The sequence below is a fragment of the Rhinopithecus bieti genome, unplaced genomic scaffold (assembly GCF_001698545.2).
Source record: "Rhinopithecus bieti isolate Rb0 unplaced genomic scaffold, ASM169854v2 scaffold_13198, whole genome shotgun sequence".
Classification (NCBI taxonomy): Eukaryota; Metazoa; Chordata; class Mammalia; order Primates; family Cercopithecidae; genus Rhinopithecus; species Rhinopithecus bieti.
Genome location: NW_016807324.1, coordinates 140,119 through 160,172, shown reverse-complemented (window position 1 = coordinate 160,172; position 20,054 = coordinate 140,119). Strand labels below are relative to the sequence as shown.

Below are 20,054 nucleotides of genomic sequence, written 5' to 3'. Positions count from 1 at the left end.
TAGTAGTGGTTGGCCTCCCTCTACTCTGTCAATAAGACTTTGAAGGTGTCTGCGAAGGAGATTCCAAAGAGGAACAACAATTCTTTCTGCCACAATGCCAAGAGAAAAAACACTGTTAGGGACTAGATTGGTGTGTTATGTTTACATGACTGGCTTCAATTCCCAAGATTAAATAGCTTAAAATTTCTTAAGCAAGTTCCCTTAACCCAATGTTGCTTTCGTACTCATATTTCCTTCTCCCCAACCCTACATGTGTTTACATCTCCACATCAATGTCTGACCAATAGAAAATCACATCTAAAATGCTCAAAATTGATCTCCCCAAACCTGCTTCTCTCTTGTATTCCCAGTCTTGATCAACAATGTCACCATCTTACCGGTTCTAGCCAAGCTCAAACCTTTGGAGTCATTCTCCAAACTCCTTCCTTATTCCCCATTCCACAGTCTTGTCCTTCTCCAATCACCCTTCACATAGTGGTTGCCAAGTGCTCTTTCTAAAATACAAGCTGGATGCGGTGGCTCACGTCTGTAATCCCAACACTTTGGGAGACTGAGGCAGGCGGATCACTTGAGGTCAGGAGTTCGAGACCAGCCTGGCCAACATGGTGAAACCCTGTCTCCACCAAAAATACAAAAATTAGCTGGGCATGGTGGTGTGTGCCTATAATCCCAGCTACTCAGGAGGCTGAGGCTGGAGAATCACTTGAACCCGGGAGGTGGAGGTTGCAGTGAGCCGAGATCGCACCACTGCACTCCAGCCTGGGCGACAACAGCGAGACTCCATCTCAAAAATAAATAAATAAATAAAGTAAAATAAAATAAAACCCAAATGTGATCACAGAGCCTCCCTGATTAAAATGCTTTAATTACTCATTTTCACCTATTGGATAAAACTCAGTCCTCTTTCCGTCCCTGAATACCTCTCTAGCTCAATCTCTTGCCACTCCCTGCCATTCCTCTGAACCCTTTTCATTCCAGTTACATAAACTGCTCACAGTTACCCAGACACACCATGGTCTCTTCATGACTGTGGCTTTGCATGTGAAATTTCCTCTGCTACTTTCTCAGCTCAAGATATTTTCCTCATGTTCCCATAGCTTTCCACATACTAGTTTTTTAACTCTCATTAAACTATATTTTATAACTTCTCCACTTGCTTGTCTTCACTACCAGACTACCAGTTCCCTGTTTTGGGAGAAAGGAAACATCATAGAGGAGATTCAGACTTTGGATGCTCCTATGTGGCATTTGAACTTGCTTCGGACTCTGATACACTATACTATTCGCTGATGCTTGCTTTTTTTTTTTTTTTTTTTCTTCTTGTGCCAGCCCTCCCCCTGGTGGAGGTGTTAAGAAGCGGTGGAGTGATCAGGTGACCAAAGATAAGACAAAGTGACCTGGCTGATCCACATACTGGATACGCATCTGCCTCATGTCATTTTTAAAGTAAATGCTAAGCTGGCTAATGGGTCCTGGCTTTTGCCTGGCCTGGCAGGAACGTTCTGTCTTGTCATGTATTCATTGACAGACTCTGATTTCAATTTCCAGAGCTGTAGCAGAAGGTCAATGTAACCACCCCTGATGGTCTCAAAAAACACCATGCTACAGTCAAACAAATAGCACAAGAAGAACTAGCTGGTGGGAATCTTCTTCCATGTTGTCTCCTCTGCCTGAAGCTGAGAAAAACCTGTTTGCAGGAATGTTTGCCTTTAGACGATTACACCAGAGAGCAAGGAATCAAACACCAATCATATCCATATGCTAAGTGTTCTCCCCAGTTGCAGTGAGCCCCACCTCTTTAAAAAGTCACAGGGACAGTCTTCATCTCTATCCCAGGACAATATCCTGTTAGGACTGCTTTTTTCCCAGTTGAAAATAACCTAGTCTTTGAATAAGCATTTAGTTGTGGGAGGCAGAAGTTTCCTAAGCACCTCTGGATATAGAGGTCTTTAGGTATAATGGTCTAGGTTGTCTAGGTTGGTCTGAGTGGTGATTCCCAGGGAAAGACCTTGCCAGGCAGGTTTTATTTTCTTCAGAGACAGGTTCTCACTCTGTCACCCAGGCTGGAGTGCAATGCAGCTCACTGCAGCCTTGACCTATTGGGCTCAAGTGATCCTCCTGCCTTAATCTCCTGAATAGGTGGGACTACAGATGCATGCCACCATACCCGGCTTAGGCAGATTTTTAAAAAATGTGTTAGATTATTAGCCTGGTTGGGAGGAATCTGACCTCTAAAACCAACAGAATTTTAGAAAACATGATGAATTTATAATCATAATAGAAATTCTCCTTGATGGCTATTGCATGGCTATTGTAAATTTTATCAGATACTGTGTTTATGCTACAGGGAGACTACCAGCAGCAAGAACAGGTTTTAGTTTTAAGTGGAGGGAAAGGAAATTAATATACTCTGTTTGTCATCAGGAGAGACTACCTTTAAAAAAATCAAACAGCTTCCACAATGTCATTTTATACACATGTCATAGGCAAGGAAAGATGATCTGCTGTCTTAGATGTCCATCTGGCTGTGTCCTAACTGAAGAAAAAGAATTCAAGTGCTACCAGAGATACCATGAGATAAAACAGAAACAGAACTGGTAAGAATGGTCCCCTGAAGTTCTTAGGTTTCTATGTTCAAGGTAAAGATTACCCTGCCCACAAAACGATCATTGATGACATCATTTATGATGCCTTTGCCCTTCAGTTGGCACTGCACAGGCACTGCTTGGTTCTTCACCACGTCTGTAAAGTGCATTGCCACCAAGGGGGACGTGTAGTTAACCTGTAGGTAGAAGAACAATAAATTCTAAGTGTGGGGAGGTGGTAGGAGGGAAGTGATCAGATAATCACTGCAGGATGATAACCCTCACAAAGAGAACTGAGCAAATCCCATGATGCCAATTCTCAAACGGCCAAAGTAACTGACATACTCTCCTTGCGCTGGGAAAGTGTGGGAAAATCATACATTTCTCTGATAAGCCACTGTCAAATATCTGATTGTCCTCTGGGAAAAACCAATTCTGACTCAGCATGATATGATTTTTCTGGAGATCAGACCATGAATTAAACCAAAACTAGTGTCTATTGAGTCCCTTTGTTGGGGACTGACCCCAGCGCTTCAAATGGGAGAAACAGAAGCGTGATTATTAATGCAGGTTTAGGCATGTTGGTAGTAATTTATCTGCTCCTGACTCTGCCACTATCTAGCTGTATGGTCTTGGGCAAGTCACTTTTTCTCTCTGAACCCCAATTTTCCCATTTGTAAACTTAAAAGGTTAAACTAGGCCGTATATGAGATTCTTTCGGATATGGAAAGGAGTGTGGTTGTGATAAGAATTGGTAGAGGGAGCTCCTGGTTATGGCCAGCAGCTATTTTCCCCTCTACTATCTCCTGCTCCCTAATTCTCATAGATCCCAGCCAGCTCTTCCTTTGTCGCTGAGCCCTTTCTGACAGCAATGACTAAAGGGGATACAGCTTACGTGAGTCAGTTTGCCGTAGTAAGGGTAGTAGCGGAGATCAAAAGAAGCCGACTCTGGGTAGTAACTGATGGATCGGATGTCATTTTCATCACCTCTCTGTAAGCAAAAGCAGGTATATGTGGGGTGCTGGGTCACAGCGTGGGTTAGAGTCTGAGCTAAACGGAGTTGTACCTCAGGCGAAATCACTGTGTGACCCATAACCAACTGTTCCAGGAAGACCATAAAAGCAGAATGGGGCAGAGCTCAGCCGTGACCTATCCCTAGAAGAGCATTTTTAGGGAGTGACTGTGCCTTGTCTTTTCAGTTCAAAGGAGTTGAATAGAAGGCCTGAACTGAGGAGGCCAAAGGTGCTCAGTATGGCTCTCTGTTGGCTTCTGGGGGACCCAGACAGAAGCAGTCCAAAGGGCTTGCAGTATCTGATGCTGCTCTGGAAAGAGGCCCGACAGCTCCAGCCTTTCTCCAAAGAATCACACTGAGCCTGGGACACAGTCTTGTACTTTGGAGCTGAGGGAGATATATGTTAGAACATATTTAGTAAATCCCACTCCATGATTTGCACACTGCAGGCTCGGTTCTATTGGAAGTCAGATCAAGTGCATAGGTACCTGATACACAGGCACACAGCCTACAGTTGGCTCACCTAGACTCATGTCTCTGAACATATTCTCTGTAGTGCTTAATTACAGTAGGTGGGGTCAGAGGGGTAAGCAACAAGAGCTTGGGTATGCAAATGATTAAAGTAAACAGGTCTACCCTTATCACATTATGTCAGGTAGGGGGTTGCCCATTCTGCGATACATTCAGCTTGCCCTAAATAGCAGAGGTCTGGGGGCTAGTAAGGACAAATAGTGCATCACTACTAGTAAATTACTCACTAAGGTCATGTGATTACTTCTGTCAATATACTTTAATTGTTCTTGGTACAAACTAAGTTCTCCTTAATTTATTCTAGTCATTACCTTATCCTGCTTGATTTCTACAAATGGGTGTGGATTTGACCAGTATTGTTTATTATAGAATGTATAGAAATTCTTAATATATGTGTTTAAAAGGACATAAAATATGTAAGGAGGTAGCTAAAAATAATAATTAAAATATTAAAACAATTTTAGAAAGGACAGTTCTCAGCAAGGTTTGATGTAAGCTGAAAAACAAACAGCTTCCATTAGGGAACAATAAGTAGAACTCTGTCTAGTTAATACGCTAGCTTAAGACTAAGTTGGTCTTTATGATTTACTTGTAATACATTCTTCTAAAAAGCAATGAAATGTATTTTTCGTGAAGGCCTGGGGAATCAGTTCGCATAGTTTGTAGTCTCACCTCACATTGTGAATATTTACACATATACATGACAACAGAATGTGCTTCCTACCTTGTTCATTTGGCAAGTACTGCCTGACCTTTCAGAGCTCATCTTCACTTTTCATAGCACTTGTAATACTTGATTGTCTTGATTTCAGAGACAGAGCCGTACTCTTACCTCAACACTTCTAACACCTAGCAGAGGATCTGATATATAATAAGTGATCAATAAATGCTTGCTGAATGTGGGATATTGGCTGAATAAATGCTGCCTTTTGCTGTTTTCTGATCTGCCACCATGAAGACTGAAGTTTTCAACTGTATTTCTCCTACTGAGAATGGGATTACCAGGTCTCACGTATTTGCAAGACAACTATCCAGGTCTGGGGGTGCAGTTGATGTCACAGAACAGGAGAAAGCTACTGCCTGTTTGAGAAGCAAACCCAAGATCTAAGGGCTTTTTCCTACAAGGGAGCTAATTGGTACAGATGAGATAGAAGTTAATGGTCCCTCGAAGGACAGTTAATTAGCATATTAATCGAGTTCTGTTTATACTTCCCTTGTAGTCATTTGTGATTGCAACACCCAGTACCACTGGTCATTGCTGCAAAATGTGAAATTCAGTTTTAAAATCTGGAAACTAATGACTCTAATGAAAGCTGTTTGTTTAGTTCAAAGAAACAAGTAATTAGAGCTAAAAGCAAGAGTGTACACAGAATCTCAATTAATGACTTGGCACACTGTTGTTCCCCGCTGTGGCCCCTAGCTGAAGTTCGTTCTTTGGTTTTCACAAGTATTAACCATGACACACTGACAGACACACACATACACTATACACACAAACACACATGAGTTGAGTGCTTTCTGGAAAGAGGAAAACCTGAAGGAACTAAAGAGAGGTGTAGTTATGAAAAGATTAACCTTTTCCTTAGCCTACCATCCATGTGTAAGTCCTTGAAAGGGATGGACTACCTTTTTGCATGAAACAGATGTGCTAACAATGCTTACTCAAAAGGGCTCTTTACCTGGACTTTGCAGGAAACCTTCACAGGATCTCCAAGCTCAGGACGAAAGCCTACAACCTATCAAAAGAAAACCAGTGTTTTTGTTTTTTTGTTTTTTTGTTTTTTTTTTAACAAAACATATTTGACAGTAAAAATTGGGGCTTTTCTAACCCTCCTCCCAATCATCCTTCCTCAGGCATACGCTTCATCTATTTTGCCTTCTCAGAAATGTTACAAAAAGCAAAAAATGCAAAACGTCTTTAGAGCTAAGCAGCTCAGCTTACTCTGTGTTGTATTTATGCCTGATATTTACACACAAGGGGAAACTTCAGCAAGTCAACTCTAAAGATGTAAAGAACTTTCTAATTTCAAGAGGGGTGTGACTGATAAGGCTCTGCCACACCTAAGTCATGACAGGATGGAAGAAAAATGCATTTTATGATGTAAGAACTGTCCCCATGCTACCCTCATGTCAATCCCCTGTTTCAAACAGCTCAGTATTCGATTCCTTATTTAAAATACTTTTTAAAAAATTAAAGATGAGGTCTCACTATGCTGTCCAAGTTAAACTTGAACTCCTAAGCTCTAGCAATCCTCCTTCCTCAGCCTCCCAAGTAGCTTGGATTATAAGCTCGAGCCACTGCACTTGACTAGGACTCCATTCTTGACAAAGGCCATCAAGCAGCAGGTTTGGGGGTGAAGGAGAAGAATGGCCACAGGAAGTGCTGGGGGGAGGGATGAAGAAACTGATAGGCGTATCTGGTTATTTGTATTTCTGATGCTGTCAGTAAAAATGACCAAACCTGTGGTGTGTGAAGACAGAGCCCAAGACAAATGGAGTGGCCAGAGCCCTCCTACCTAGTTCATTCACTTATCACCACCAGATATCAAAAGCCAATATACCCGGTTCATCTTTAGAAGGATGCAGGGCTGTCCAGTAGAGTATCCAAAAGTTGGGTCCTCCAGACCAGAGCAGTTCTTTAGGAAGGAGCGTTTAAATTGGCAGGCCTTCTTGTCCTCATCCTCATTGCCATCTTGGATGAAGTACTGCCCCGGGGGACAATCTACATTCATTTCCTCTTGAAGACTGTCATTATAACCTAAAGCATGTGTGAGTGGCAATGGGTTATGTTAGACAGGTGCTACAGGGGAAGGCCATGCGTTCAGTAGTCCTCCCTCCCAAATTTCCTTTCTCCAGCTTGTTTGTATGCCTCTGAAAGCCCATTCAGTCTCCCTGTGACCTGGCATCAGGTACCCAACAGCCTTCATTGGCAGCCATCCCTCTAGAAAGTCTTCCTGACTAGTCACTTCAGCCCAGTTTGATTGCCTGTTCCCTTGCTTTTCATTCCCATGGAACTTCTGGATATCCATCTCTTGGTCCTATGTTAGTCACTTTATAATTTTTCTCTATTTTCCACCATTTCTTTTCAGATATGATAAACTGTAAACTTGGAAGGCTGTCCCTTCTACTTCTGAGAGAGAAATAGGCACAGAGTTGGTAGATTTTGGAAGAGGGAATGAAATATTCAGGGTATGGTGTATATATAAGGAAGCTAAGTTGCCGGGTTAAATTTCCTGAACTTCACTTAGGAAACAAGGTGAACCCATTGGGCGGTTACAAATTTGGGTAGTCTTTTGGGATTGCCCTTATGGCTACCTGCTCATGGTTCAGTAGCCCTCCCCACCACTCCCTCACCTGGCAATGGATCCAGAGGCCAGCCCAAGCAGCCACCTACTTCTCTTGGGCTGGGGACCGACTCTGGTACTGTCTTTACTGGCGGGGCACTACCCACCCAATGCACATGGATTTGATTGCAATAGAGGAATAGTCCTGGGGAGACTGATTTGGGTAGTAATAAAACTCCAGTCTCCTGCACAGGAGGTTGAGCATGAATTACTCTTTCTCTATTGCAATACCCCGTCTTGATAAATCAGCTCCGTCTAGGCAGTGGACAAGGTGAACCTGCTGGGCAGTTACAATGTCTCCCTTTGAAGTCAGTGAGAGGCACCTGATTGTAAGAGAGTGAGAAGTATGAGCTGTGAGACAGAAGGAAAGTGGAAGAAGAGGAAGAGGAGGAGAAGGAGGTGGAGTAGGAAGGAGAGGCAGAGGAGGAGGCAGGGGAGGGAATAAGCCAGCTCTTCATCCTTTACAGAAGGAAGTTAGCACTGCAAAATAGAAGCATAAGTTAAAAGATAGAAACCAATGACAACCACGGGGTCTCTACGGGGATGGTGAGGGCATGAGATCTTGTCTACTGAGGCCTGAGACATTCAGGGTTAATGTCCTTTACATTGGATGGAATGTAACATGTGTCGAAGGATACATATATCAGGGAGCAAGCTTAAAGAGTCTATTGGTGAGGTAACTCTTTGGGCTGCCAAATTTCATACATAAAACTGGGCTTTAGAAATTACTGCATTATTTCCAATTTGATTCTAAGTGATGCAGCCCAGTTAGTCCTGTTAGAATTAGTCCCTATGTATTAATGTTCAAAGTAGCTCAGTATTTCAGAGGAGATTTTGCACCTATGATCTACCAGAGGTAAAACTCAACTTGTACTGCTGAATTCTCATCTAATAATATCAAACCCACAGGTTGTGACTTGGGTTTGAGATTATTAATTGGCAACTGGGAATTTTAAATCTATCCAATTATGGCTATGCCTTTATTTTTTCTTTGACAAAGCTACATTTAATTCAAGGCTTTGTTTTAATTTTTTAGAACAAGAACTATGCTCAAATAACTTTCTAAATAGAGGCTGCAATCATGTGCTCATTGTTTCTCTTGAGGTAGTTCCATTAAAAATAATGTGACATGGACATGACCCTTATTGCAAAATCCCAGTCCTCATGGGAGTGAAAGTGATACTCTGGGATGTCTGTTTCAGAGATGTGCTTCTTTTTAGCAGGACACATTATCTACTCTTAGAAACTGAAAAACTAGTGCTTTTCCTAACATTTCCTGCTTCCATCATCATCAGGTCAGAATTGGTATTTCTCTGTCTACTAGCTTCTTGGAGGGATTTTCTCAGCAGGGAATCTGGCAATATATTTGCAATCACTTGCAAGCATTCTGAAACAAAAGAAGATACTGTGCTGGTCATGATGCCTAAAACATTTCTGTGGCTAAAAATAGAACTACATGGACTCAGATCCCGTCTCCCCTCATTTCACAGGTAAGGAATCTGAAACTCAGACTTACCCAAAATAACACTGAGCCTTACTGATATAAAGCTGAGTTTCTAACTCTTGGTCATATGACAGCAGTGTAGAATTATGAAAAGCAGCATTTCTCAAACTTTAAATTTCCTACAAATCACCTGTGGATTTTTTTAAAATGCAGATTTTTATTCAGCAGGTCTGGAATGTGGTCTGAGATTTTGCCTTTCTAACAAACTCCCAGGAGATGCCCATGTTGTCGGTCCCATTATGACACTTACAGCAGCGAAGAGTGTCAAGAACATGAAATGTGGATTCAAACACTGGTTCTGCTGCCAGAGTCTTTGATCAAGTTACTCCCCCTTTCTGAATCTCAGTTTCCTCATTTATAAAATGAGGACGATCAACTTTATTATGCAGAGTTAAAGTTAAATGACCAAATTTATGTATTTAAATAACACTTCCTAGCACATGACAAGAGATTGTTCTCCTAGTTCAGTGCACATGTTGTAATAGTAGCTGCCCCTAGAATGGATCAACCCCACTTCAACCAGGCCAGGACGACCAAGCCAGAATGACTGGCATTTTTTCCCCACAAAGATTAGGTGCAGAAATGCAAACCCCACTGGGGCTCCTCTTTGATAGCTGCATAAAGAACCTGTGTGCTCTGTTAACCTTAACCAAGCTGCTACCTCAGATATTACCTTGTGAAAGGGTCTCCCACAAAGCCATTCATTTGCCCCTGAAAATTTATCTGATGACACTATAGAGATAGGCACCTCGAAAATATTTGGGATCAGAATGTTGGAACGACTGCCTGAGATTCTTCCTCTAACTCCTTTCTTGAATGCTGTTAAATAAAGACACTTGGCTAGGCGCGGCGAATCATGCCTGTAATCCCAGCACTTTGGGAGGCCAAGGCAGGCGGATCATGAGGTCAGGAGATCGAGACCATCCTGGCTACCACGGTGAAACTCCGTCTCTACTAAGAATACAAAAAATTAGCAGGTCGTGATGGCACGCACATGTAGTCCCAGCTACTCAGGAGGCTGAGGCAGGATAATCGCTTGAACCTGGGAGGTGGAGGTTGCAGTGAGCAGGGATTGCACCACTGCACTCCAGCCTGGGTGACAGTGTGAGACTCCGTCTCAAATAAAATAAATAAAATAAAATAAAGACACTTGCCCTCTCCCTTCAAGTTAGCCCATCTCCAAGAAATGACTTCTTTTATCTTGAGAAAGTTTAGAAGATAGGAATCTTCCAGCTCTGGAGAACATTCTTCTTTTCCCACCACTATCTCCCCCCAGAATTATATTCTATAAATGATCATTATTGAGCCATCTGGATATGTTCAGGACTTAACTGGGTGCTGTATCGTGTTCAAGAAAAGAAAAATGTTCTCTGCCTCAAAGAGCTTATCTTGTTGGAAAATTGACTTGTATGCTTTCAAGACAACATGCAATCACACACTAGAGCAATTCTGATTGTAGCTACAGGTGCTAAGGGGGATGCAAAGTAAGGACAGACCATGATGAGCTGGGGTTAGTAAGACTGGGATTCCTGGGCCAGGTGAATTTTGAATTTTGGATTCCCACCCACCACCTTTCAAAAGAACTTTCCACTATTCAGAGGAACTTACTTACCCTGGAGAAAGCCATTTAGGCTAATCACATAATGCTGCCAAGTGTCGGGTTCAGAAACGTTGAAGTTGAAGTTAAGGCTATGGGCGAAGGGTCTGATCATAACTCCTGGCAATGAAAACAGGTCTTGGATATATTAACCCATTCTTGGGATAATTTTTTTTTTGTATTGATTCCCATGAAACCATTTCCCCCCAGGCAATCAAAATGAAAAGAACCGTAATTTGCCAAGTACCATTTTACTTTTCCTCCTAATAATTGAATCTCTAAGTCATTACCAGGAAGAGCCAAAGTTAATTGAGGCTGAACATGCTGTGCAAGCATATTTCTGTCCAGCAAGTTCTGACAACACAGGGCATCTGGGCACACTCACCAGGAGGCTTTACCCGCTCCGTGAAGGTCGGTATATAGGGACTGATGGTCAGAAATAGTGTGTACATGCAGAGGGTGATCACAGCAGCCAAGGAGGCATAGAAGAAGAAGTAAATGAGTAAGATCAGGCCTGCAGAGCAATCATAGATAAGAGTGGTCAGTGCTTACCAACAAGCCCTTCCTCTCTGCTTGGACTCATGAACCAGAACCAACCCAACCACAAAATGGCTCTTTAAAAAATTCCCCAGATTCAGTATGTCCTTGCTTATTCAGATTTCACCAGTTTGGAGTCAGTGAGGATTGTGTCAGGGGTCTAATTGCAGTTTACCTTTACAACATCTCCGATGGAAGGGCTTGCTGAGCAAATGATGGCCATGAACAAGAATACAGTGGAGTGGAGTTTAAAGTACTGCAGAGGGCAAATTGCTTGACAGTCCTCTGGGCAACAGTTGATGTCCTAAGTACAAATCATTCTTTGCTATTCATTAAAGTGGATGCCCTGAAGAGTCTAGCAGCTTGGTTCCAATAATTATAGGTATTTGCAAGTGATGAAAACAGCATTTCTTTCCACATAGTCTATAATTCAAACTTTTGATGAATTTCCACTGGACTTGCCTCCAATCAAGGCAAAGTGAGGTTTTGCCCTGCTTATTTCAAATTTTATTCATCTTTATCAAAGATGAATAAAATGGCTCTGCTTTTCAAAAGAACACTAACACAGGGTGGGGAAGGGAAAAGGAGGAAACGGTACCTAATCACTGACACTTGCCTGTGAACTTTGGCAAGTTACAGAACTTCCTTGCACCTCCAATTCCTCAGAGGTAAGATGGGGATAAAAACAGCACTTACCTCAGATTCTTATCTATATCCCTAACAATATCTGAAATTCAGTCTTTCCTTACATCCTATCCTGACTCTACCACTTTCAAGCTGTTTAATCTTGGACATGCTGTTCACCTCTCTGGGCCTCAATTTCCTCGTCTGTACAATAATGGTACTTACTTCTTAGCATTGAATAATGCATATAAACAGCATAGCACAGAGCCTGGCGAATACTAAATGCACCATAAGTGGCAGTCATCATCGGTTATTATTAACGTTATTATTAGTGCTGTAGGACCAGAAGCATAGTTGTGTGAATTTTCCCTCTGTGGACTGTATTAGGACTAGGTTTGTCCCAGGATTAGGCAACAATGAGTGAGGTGAATGAGCATGAGATTGCTGCTGAGAAACTCTTTTCAAGCCCTCCTTGGGGCTCTCTCAGGCAACAATGTTTGGCTCTGTTCACAGCAATGACATGATGTTGGACCTACAGATTTGAACTGAATTATGAACCAGAAACTGGAACAAACCACTTAACTTTGCTGTACCCCAAACTGAATCCAAATATTAATTTTTAAATTGAACCATGAACCAAATAAAATTAACCAAAAAAAGGTATTGTGGAACGGAGAAAAAACCCATAGTAATCTGACTGGAAATGGAACTGACCCTTTTTATTTTATTAAGATGAACTAAAGCAGAACTGGAACATGAACACATTGATTCAGTTGGAGTCCCTGGAGAATAAATGACAGCACCTGTGTGCCTGTGATACTTGGCTGCTGCCCACCGGCTATCTAATGGGATTTGCCCTGTGTTTCTGCCTCCATTCCTTTACCCCATCCCCATCCTGGGAATGGATCAACAGCTAGAGCCATCCATGGAGATCAAAAGACTCAGTTTCATGGATGAAGGGAAAGCAAGGGAACACAGGTACATTCCTTTGGAGATATCTTCCTTTTTTCCCAGGATGTGTGACCAGGAAGCTGTAGATGGGAGAATGACACTAGCAATAAGTCCCCTTAGCCTCACCCAGGAGTGGGTGCCCTAGAGTTTATGATAGGTGATCACAGACTGAGATAGATAGCTCAGTCACCCCCAGGCAAAACCAAGCACAGTCCCCATCTGAACCCATTGATCCCTCTGACAATTTCTGCCCTGGATGTCCAAGTATTACTTGGGTCTTTCCTCCAGGTACTCTAGGGTTCTTTCCTCAATGCCCCACCCAGGCTTGGATAGACCACTGAGTGCTCCCAACTCTTCATTTCTCCCACTAAAATACCCTATCAGGTCCTGAGGCCCTACACATCAGGGCCTTGTTCATTGTTAGAGTTCGTGAAATGGGGCAGTGTTCTGGCAAAAGAATGAACTCTGGTGTTCATCCAACCAGGGTTTGAAATCCCAGCACTGCCACTTAGTAACTATGTGACCATAGGCAAGTTACTTACCCTCTCTAAGCCTCAGTTTCTGCATCTGTAAAATGGGGATAATAATATTACTACCTTGTATGATTCTTGTTGGTATCCAATAAAATAACATAGAGTTTCCAAGAATAGGGGTGTGCAGGTACCAAAGAAAAGGCCCAGATTATATTCATAGGCCTGGTAAATATATTGGGCAGGTTGATGTCCAAGTTGGGACAGCATTAGTAAGTGCACAAGTGGGCACCTTGTTCTCAGGAAAGAAGACAGCAAGGCATGTGCTCTATGGCTGAAGCATTAACATTACCATTTGCCCTTTGCCCAGGGTAGCCCAACAGAAGAATTCCTGGGCTCTACTTAGACCTGCTACTCAGAGGTCTGGCTATGGCCTATCATGCAGTGTCGCTATTACCATATCTTCTCTGGGCACTTGAACCTTCCTCCCTCATCCCCACTTATTGGCCTATGTATTGTCTTTCACAGAAGCAATTTGGATCAGCTCATCTGGTGAAGTTCTAATGGCTGGCTGTTTAGGCTCCCCCTCCCAGAATCACACTTGCATTTCACAAGGCTTGTTTTTCCAGTCCTCTTTAGGCAAGGGAGAAACAGCTGTGCACCCTTGGAGCCCCAGTGAGTGTCCAGTATTTGTCTGCAGCTTCCAGAATGTCGGAATGTTCCTTAAATGGTACATTTGTTCCAGTTGAGAGTTTGTGGGATGGTCAGGGGTGGGGCTGGGAATTGGGGAGGGGCGAAGGGAGATGAGAGTCCCACACCTGCTATTCCTAATTCCAGGAAACAGAGCTGACTGTTTCACCTTGACTGAGCTGAATTAGCAACATTAACTATGAGGGAAAGAATTCTTAGCCAAGGGGGCCTTTAGAAAACATGGCCATCAACTTCAGCAACCTAGACCCTTGGCACTAGGGGACTGTTATTTCATCCTTGGCATCCTCTATTTTTTTTCTTCTGTGGATTGACTGAGTTCCAAACCAGCAGCTGCTCTTTTTCTGGGCTGTGCAGAGACTGTGGCAAGTGTGAATTTTACCACTGGCTAAATCTCCTGAGGAGAAGGCTCAGCATTAATAGTTTAAGAGGTGGGTAAGACTGTAGGAGGGGAGTGATGGGGAAGTTGTGGAGTAAAAATGATGGCAGCATATGATGCAAAGAGGAAATGCTAAGGAATATAATTCTGCCATTGATCAAACATGTCTATCATAGCAGAGGAAGACACCCACAAGCTGGGGCCAGGGACACGCCTCCTGGCTCTCCTCTGACATTACCAGGTGATGAGGCCTCATAAAAACACTTGGTCAGGTTAGCAGGGATTTGAGTATCATATCTTACAAGAAGTCTTCTGCATAGTTCTTTCAACTATACAGTTTTAACATCTAATTGGAGCCTCACTCTGATCCTGTGAGAGAAGCAAGTCAGGGATTGTTTTCCTCATTTGGCAGGTGAGGAAACTGAGACTCAGAGAGGGGAAATGATGAGTCCAAGGTCACATGGATAGAAAGTGACAGGACTGAGACTTTAAAAAGTCATGTGCTTTTTCAATTCATTCTCACTGTCTCTCTGCATTGCAACTGATGTTGAGCCCAGTGAGTTTCAGTTACACAGTCAAGTTTGTTCATCCATTTGGAGTTTGTTCTGATGGAATCTGTCCACAGTCTAGGCATTTCCCTAGGCATTGATGCCTTTACATGAAGTGCAAAGAGAAGTTCACAGACAAGCCCATCCAGCGTATGGTAAAGGAGCCCTGGACACCACACCAAAAGCAAAGGACACCAGACTTTGGCATTGGAACTATTGGGACTTACTCCAACTCTGACCTGTTCGGGCCAGAAACATCCTTCTCTCTGGATCCCACAGGTATTCGTTCATGATCTGCAATTTCTGCCACCAGGCATTGCCTGTTGGCTGACCCTGACCCTCTTCCTCCTCCTTTTCCTCCTCTTCTTCCTCTTCTTTCTCCTCCTCTTCTTCCTCCTCCTCTGACTTGGGCACCACTGTCACCCGTGCCTCTTCTTCTGCTTCCTCCTCTTCATCTGCTAAGTAGTTCTGGTTCACTTCATCCGGATCATCCTGGAACAGTGACAAAACATAATACCCTTTTGAAAAAAAATGTACAATGGTGCATCCCACCAGCCAAAAATAAATTGAAATGACTCAATATTTGGAGATGCTTCAAATTTCCACTTCCCCATAAACATACATGTTGTTACAAGAAGTGGATTTTCTTTCTCTCTGTTCTTTTGGAGGAAATATCCTTTCTATGACCCATTTTGACTCAGTATTCTTTCCATAGAGGTGCAAGTTTTATTCTCAGCTTCAGGCATTTGGGCTCTTCTCCAAGGACTGTTCATATCACTACTCTGTTCTGGGCCTTGACCTCCCACTTAACCTTGGCCTATCAGAGCAGAGGTGAGCTCACACAGGAAGAGGGTGGAATAGTCTTAGACATTGTGTCCATGACGGCAAACTTTCAGTCCAAGTCAGCTTTATCCTAACACCCTGTACACATTCAGCTGCTCAACTTCACCATTTTAAGTTGTGTCTAAAAATAGCCTGGGATGGACATCAGGAGGAGAGGCCAACTACTGTACCCCTCCTCAAAACTTAGCCTTCCTTCCCAACAGAAACAATAGGTGGGCAGTTATTAACTGCTTCTCCGATTATTGCCCTAGTTTGAATCTCTTCCTACCTTAAATTGTTTGGAAAGACCATCTGAGAGCTGGAACCCCAGGCTTCCTTAGTCCCCCCTCTATGCCTTAGGCAAAAAGCTGGGCACGTAATACATACTCAGCACATATTTGTTGATTGACTGATCACAGCCATTACTTGAGATTTGAAACTGTAATCTTCTCTGAGTGATTCTAAGAAAATTAAACTGAAAAAGAGAGAGGGAGAGAGAGAAACCTAGACTTCACCAAAGTGGTGTTTCAAATACCTCCCAGCCACAGGCCGGAGAATTGTATCTTTGCTCTTTGGGAGTTTGCCAAGGCTTATTGCAGCAGCAGAAAATGAGGCTGCACTCCCTTCTCTGCTGTCCAAGTCTGAAGAGTTGCGGGGCTGTGCACCTGTTGGGGTTGGATGTGTCAAACACTAGAGACCAGGGGCTCTGTGCTGCTCCCTCCCTGCCTGATTCCTCAAAGGCCATTTAGAGGGCACTCGGCTGAAAATGCTGCCTTTGCTGGGGGGAGGAGGGCTCAGCAAATTGGATTGCTCAGAATTAGTAAAAGTGATACAGAATGACAAGGCTCAGCTCTCAGCATTCGGTCTGCACAGCACTATCTAGCTCTTGATTATAAGCCCTCTTGAATTGCTCTCTAATTTGTTCCAATGTACAGCTCTACATAAAATACCACATCAGAACCGACAGGGACCTTCAAGATTTACTTATCCATCTGAGGCCCAGAGATGGGACAGGATCTAGCCAAAGCCATGCAGTAAATTCATGATAGAGTTGACAGTCTTGGAACCTGTGTCTCTTGATACCCTGGACAATGATGTTTCTCCTCTATCACATTAAGCACAAGTGCCTAGAGGTAGCTTAGCAGATTAATGAAACACAATGCTTCAGGTTCTGTGTTCCTAAAGGATTTTAGGGCTCACGCCTATAATCCCAACATTTTGGGAGGCCAAGAAAAGAGGATCACTTGAACTCAGGAGTTTGAGGACAGCCTAGGCAACATAACAAGACCCTGTCTCTACAAAATTAAAAAAAAAAATTAACCAGGCATGGTGGCATGCACCTGTAGTCCTAGCTACTCAGGAGGCTGAGGCAGGAGGATTGCTTGAGCCTGGGAGGTCAAGGCTGCAGTGAGCTGTGATCATGCCACTGTACTCCAGCCTGGGTGACAGAGTGAGACATTGTCTCAAAAAAACACACAGAAAAAGATTTTAGGTGCTTATTATAATCAAGGATGGCTGACTGACATAGGCTCACAGTGTAAGGCTTAGGAAAATAAACTTCATCACTCAATGTTGAACGGATTAATGCATGTTCTTAATATCTTTCACTTGTATGTGAACCTATGTACACATTTAAACTCCCAAACTACATTTTGAGCACCCAGAGGGAGAGTCCATATTTTCTAGCCTGTCGATGGCCCTCCACAGTGTAAAGCTGACAGTTAAGTACCCAGTATGTCCTAACCAAATATCAGTGATACCTGCCTGACTTAAAATTCCTGATGCAGGACTCCGCAGGAATGCTTTCACAGAGATTGTCACCCTAACTGAGCTGTCATGTATATCACAGTGGGTAGCAATCATGGCCCCCAGAGAATCTACTGCACCCGAGAATCTCAGTGAATTCGAAGTATAACACTTCATTGAGGAGAAATATATATTCCCTTTACATTTCCTGAACAATTTTCTTTTCTCTCCATGTTACGATGCCTGCCTTCAACCTTCCACAGAGGAGGCAGCTGGTCTAGGCCTCAGCCTGATCTTATTTGTAGATATGGGCTCTCATGATAATCCCATTACAGATGGCTTGTCATTAAAGCTTTACCCTCCTGAGAAGAATTAATCTTCTCACGGCTAATTTGCCCTTACAGCTCTCACACCTGAGAGGCTGTGAGAGGTTCCTGAGCTTTGCTTTAGGAACCTCAAATCTTTTCTCCTCTCCTCTGCTTCCAGGTAAAGGAGATGGTCACACTGTGCAAGAGAGGCCTTCCCCAAAAGATCCTCATTAATTAAATGTAAAATGTATCTTTGTGAAACTATGTAATGAAATCCAATAGAAAATCCTTTGGTAATGAGAATGCTTATCCCTAAGATTCTGTTTTGTCACTTTCCTAAAGTGGCACTACCCTCATGTGATAGTGTGTGAGTGTGCTGGGATATGGTAGTGGGTGTGCGATGGGGTCATCAGGTTTCCCTAAAAGAGAAGAGTCTGAAGAACAGAGGGTGGCTCCATTTTGAGCAATCTAAATATATAAACATATAAACAAATATATAAACAGTATGACCCAAAGGATAAATTTTAAATTTGTGCCCTGCATTGAGTAGTAATACACCATAAACATTTGAATGGCTGGTTAATTTTAAAAGAGAAATTAGCACAGGATTGCATTAATTTCTTTTTAAATTTGATCAAGTATTATAAGGATCAAGATCCCCTGATGCATTTAAAATCCAAGCCACTTGACAAATAACTGAAATTATACACAACATTTTAGCACGATTATGTAGAAAAGAAGGCAAGTAAGAAATAGTTTTATACCCCTGCAGATTGTAACTGTTCTGAGAGCTGGAAGAAACTTTGGGGGAAGTTAAATAATTCTTCGAATTGTGGCTAAAAAGCTAAGAGAAGCCCTCTGTAGGTTGATGGGAACTTAGAATAATATGTGTTTTCTTCTGCGGGCTGTTGACAGTTTTCACTTAACTCCCTGGTTACATAAGTGGCCATACCCAAAGAAAATGGCTTAGGCTTTGTTTCCTCCTGGGGCTCAGATCACAATCCTCTCTGGGGAACATTTCAAAATCCTCTCCCCAAAAAGTACTGCGTGTGGCATACATTAATGTCTTATAGCAAAATAAATGCAAAGAAACTTTTGGATCAAATAATTTGTAATACACCCTGGAGATAAACGGTGAAATCAAAAGAATGTATGTGTGTCTGTATGTTGGGCAGTGTGGCGTGGCACTCAGGATGGAAATAGGTAGTGGCAGATCGGGGGTTTGGAAGATGCATACTGCAAATACAATGGAAAGAGCACAAGATTAGAAGTGAGGATATTGCATTTTCACTTTGGCTCCTCCACTAACTTGCAAGTCACTCCTGTGCTCTGAGCCACAGCAGCCTCCTTTACATAATGAGGGGTTCTGGAGATATATTGTCTAGGATTCCTCCCAGCTCCTATTGGGGATTCTATGATTTTAGCTATAGTTTGGAATTTCTACTTTAGAAAGAGAGCAGCTGGACTCTAAGAAGCTACCACCCAAGGGTACTGAGACAGCTGGGTAGGCAGTGCCTTTCATTTCCTCTTCCTCTTTCCTTCCCTCTTGGCTAAATTTCTTGCTATTAGAATTAAATTTTTATACTCCAAAAGGTCTGTGAAAATTCTATACTCCCAAGAAAAGATTTTATAAGCCCGTTATTCTCTGTTATCTTCTCCTTCTCTTATCTTTGTTTCACAGGAAGAGGGGCTTCCTCCTTTTATCCAACAATTTAGGGTACCCGGGGGTGCTGGGAGTCACTGCTCCTTTTTGAAACCCTGGGTTTCCCTAAACTTCGCAGTTTATGCCCATCCCAAAGAGAGGCAGCAGTAAACCAAGGTCTGCACAGCCCCAACCCACCCCATTAGAAAAGGAGGGGCAGTAAAATATTCTGCTCTCCGGCACTCACGAGTCTGTAGCGATAGCTGTAAGGAAAGGACGGAGCCCTTCTGGACCGGAGTTGCCTTCTCATGACTGTTCAGTGGGCAAAGACGCAGCAGAGGCAGGCAATCGGGTGAGAGTTCTGGAGCTTCTGCTGGTACAGGAGACACTGGTTGCTGGGGACACTTGGCGCCTGGTAAAAGTGAACCCTCCTGGCATGAGTCCTTCCCCAAAATAATCTAACATGTCCCTCTCTCATTGGTTGGCCCCTTCCCTGAATCAAGGGAAAGCCCTTATGGAAAAGCAAGCTCATCATTACAAGGAGGGGGAGATATTCTGGGTCACGAGGATGAGCAACTCACCCCCCGCCCCGCCCCCCTTTATATGTCTTTCCACCCCTTGTCTTTCTCCAGTGCTTGAGATATGATGGGCCCAATGGAAATCTTAAGTCATGTTCTTCTCAATTGAGAGTTGGATATCAGTGCATGCAGGGGTGGGTGTGGGTGGGAGTTGGGGTAAGGGGAGAC

At 43.1% G+C, this 20,054-nt stretch overlaps 1 protein-coding gene across 1 annotated transcript; it reads right to left on the bottom strand.

Moving 5' to 3' along the window:
* Positions 1 to 2,384: 2,384 nt before the first annotated feature.
* On the bottom strand, positions 2,385 to 19,757 carry ATP1B4 (ATPase Na+/K+ transporting family member beta 4). The gene is made up of 8 exons (XM_017881335.1): positions 19,556 to 19,757; positions 15,030 to 15,282; positions 10,959 to 11,087; positions 10,589 to 10,693; positions 6,690 to 6,886; positions 5,808 to 5,864; positions 3,481 to 3,576; positions 2,385 to 2,782 (listed from the first exon to the last, which is right to left on the bottom strand). Exons 1-8 carry the CDS (start codon positions 19,616 to 19,618, stop codon positions 2,621 to 2,623), a joined length of 1,062 nt encoding a protein of 353 aa, XP_017736824.1. The 5' UTR covers positions 19,619 to 19,757; the 3' UTR covers positions 2,385 to 2,620.
* Positions 19,758 to 20,054: the final 297 nt, after the last annotated feature.